We start from the raw sequence: 2,500 nt of genomic DNA, 5'->3' as shown, positions 1-2,500 counted from the left end.
AGCAAAAAAGCATGAACAGTCACACAGGTTCCAAGTGCAGACAGCGCGCGCTCTCCCTCCCTCTCTTCCTCTCTCTCCCTCCCTCTCTTCCTCTCTCTCCCTCCCTCCCTTCCTCTCTCTCTCCCTCCCTCCCCCCCCCCCCCCCCCGATACCCTCCCTCCCTTCCTCTCTCTCTCCCTCCCTCCCTTCCTCTCTCACTCCCTTCCTCTCTCCCTCCCCTCCTCTCTCCCTCCCTCTCTCTCCCTCCCTCTCTTCCTCTCTCTCCCTCCCTCTCTTCCTCTCTCTCCCTCCCTCCCTTCCTCTCTCTCTCCCTCCCTCCCTTCCTCTCTCACTCCCTTCCTCTCTCCCTCCCCTCCTCTCTCCCTCCCTCCCTTCCTCTCCCTCTCTCCCTTCCTCTCTCTCCCTCCCTTCCTCTCTCCCTCCCTCCCTTCCTCTCTCTCTCTTCCTCTCCCTCCCTCCCTTCCTCTCTCACTCCCTTCCTCTCTCCCTCCCCTCCTCTCTCCCTCCCCGATACCCTCCACTGGAACAGGTTGCAATTCTGCGCACTTTAAACTCCTTTATGAACGCACATACATGGGTTGTTATGAGTAAACTCCATGCCTCTATTTAGATAGCCTCATCATCCCCTGTAGCGCGCTCAACCGTTACAATTCTCCCGGTGTGATTGATTAAAATCCACAAATCCGATCTTCATGATTCGCTTGTGCACTGCCTCCTCATATTGTTAGGTCTAAATAAGCAACAAATACAGCGAAAATCACAAAAAGAACAGACAACGAACGTCGGTGTTGGAGGCGCATTGAAATAATAGGGGAAACTCGCTGAGGTTTAAAATAACAGCCTCAGAGCAAGTTTGGCGCGACGGTAGGCCTACCACTATTTCATGTTTGCACAAACACGTCTTCGTCGTGGATATTGGGTTGCTGCGCATGTTTCAAAATGAACACTTGCCTCAGTGTCGGAGCTGTTCATTCCCCTCTCTGAGGAACGATGCAAATGCGCTGACTGAGACTGGAAGAATATTGCACTGTAATGGAGATTCTTTGCCGAGGCTTATAAGCGACGCGCGGGAACACCAGCATTCTATTTCAAAGACGCAAGTAGCCAGATCAATTACTTAAAATGACACCAACATTTAAGCGTCATTGCGCTGCGTTGGCCTATAACGCGCCTATCAGTATCTAGGCTTTAGGCTACGGTAGAGAAAGGGAGAGAGGGAAAACAAAACATTACGCAAATAACTTATCGTAACTTATCGGGGCCAGAAAAGTGATCGTTCTTCTAAAAAGTTATCGTCCGGTTTATCGACTTATTGAATATCGTGACAGGCTTATGTGTGTGTGTGTGTGTGTGTGTGTGTGTGTGTGTAGCTTCCTCGGTTGGTGAATAGTAACTTCGCTGCTGACCCCGATCGTGTGTGTGTGTGTGTGTGTGTGTGTGTGTGTGTGTGTGTGTGTGTGTGTGTGTGTGTGTGTGTGTGTGTGTGTGTAGCTTCCCCGCCTGATCAACAGTAACTTCGCAGCTGACCCCGATCGTGTGGGCGTCTCGGGTCACTCCATGGGCGGACACGGAGCCCTCATCTGCGCTCTGAAAAACCCTGGAAAATACAAGGTACACACACACACACACACACACACACACACACCCTGGAAAATACAAGGTACACACACACACACACACACGCACACACAATCAAAAACCCTGGAAAATACAAGGTACACACACACACACACACACACACACACACACACACACACCAAAATATAAAGTGTCCACAGTGTCCTGTGTGCATTTGAACTGGTGTTTGGCAAATCAACAGAGTTCTAATCTCAGTAGCACAGCCGATGGTCCAGTGAGAACTATTCAACAAGGCTTCGAGAAATGAACTGAGGCTTCGAGAAGGCAGCATGTTTGGTTTTTTGGCTATTTCAAGCATGGCGGTAGTATAAGAACTGAAGAGAGTGAATACTGTAAGTCCCGCCTCCAGTCATTTCAATTGGAAATGCTAGGCTAGTAAATTCAGCCAAAATTGAACACATCTTTCAGCTTCAAAAATGAGTTGTTTCCACCGACAGTTTACTCAACCAGTTAGGTGCCACGTTAATGACTGACCTACGATTGACCAGAAAGCTATATGGAAGACGGGTATTGGATGCATGGAGGTGCCAACCACACACCTTTATGGGTATATGTGCCCAACACTAAACTCTCGCGCCCACCCTCTTTAAGCGAAGTGGCGTCGGAACTGAGCAAATTTGTGAGAATTGCGACAAGGAAGTGCCTTGCTAATCGGCGAAGCTGATCAGCCAAATCCTGACCCTCTGGTTTCAAGAAGCCTCATTTTGCCATTATTTAAAATTACTTTACTTACTTAATTACTTTATTTACTTTATTTGAAATAAAGGAGAAATACATCACTAATAACACAGCCCTTATTTTGTAGATACAACCTTCTTTTTTAGATTCAGTGTATAATGTGTAGATAAAAAAAGATAAATGA

The 2,500-nt window shown here is 47.9% G+C and overlaps 1 protein-coding gene across 1 annotated transcript in view; it reads left to right on the top strand.

Moving 5' to 3' along the window:
* esd (esterase D/formylglutathione hydrolase) overlaps positions 1 to 2,500 on the top strand; it is a 10,642-nt gene that overhangs the window by 5,742 nt on the left and 2,400 nt on the right. The window contains exon 6 of the mRNA XM_063193151.1: positions 1,492 to 1,611. Within this exon, the coding sequence (XP_063049221.1) occupies positions 1,492 to 1,611 (120 nt within the window). The remainder of the gene's footprint in view (positions 1 to 1,491; positions 1,612 to 2,500) is intronic.

The sequence above is a fragment of the Engraulis encrasicolus genome, unplaced genomic scaffold, assembly GCF_034702125.1.
Source record: "Engraulis encrasicolus isolate BLACKSEA-1 unplaced genomic scaffold, IST_EnEncr_1.0 scaffold_29_np1212, whole genome shotgun sequence".
Classification (NCBI taxonomy): Eukaryota; Metazoa; Chordata; class Actinopteri; order Clupeiformes; family Engraulidae; genus Engraulis; species Engraulis encrasicolus.
The sequence above is the reverse complement of the archived record's forward strand: the minus strand, read 5'-3'. Positions and strand labels throughout refer to the sequence as shown.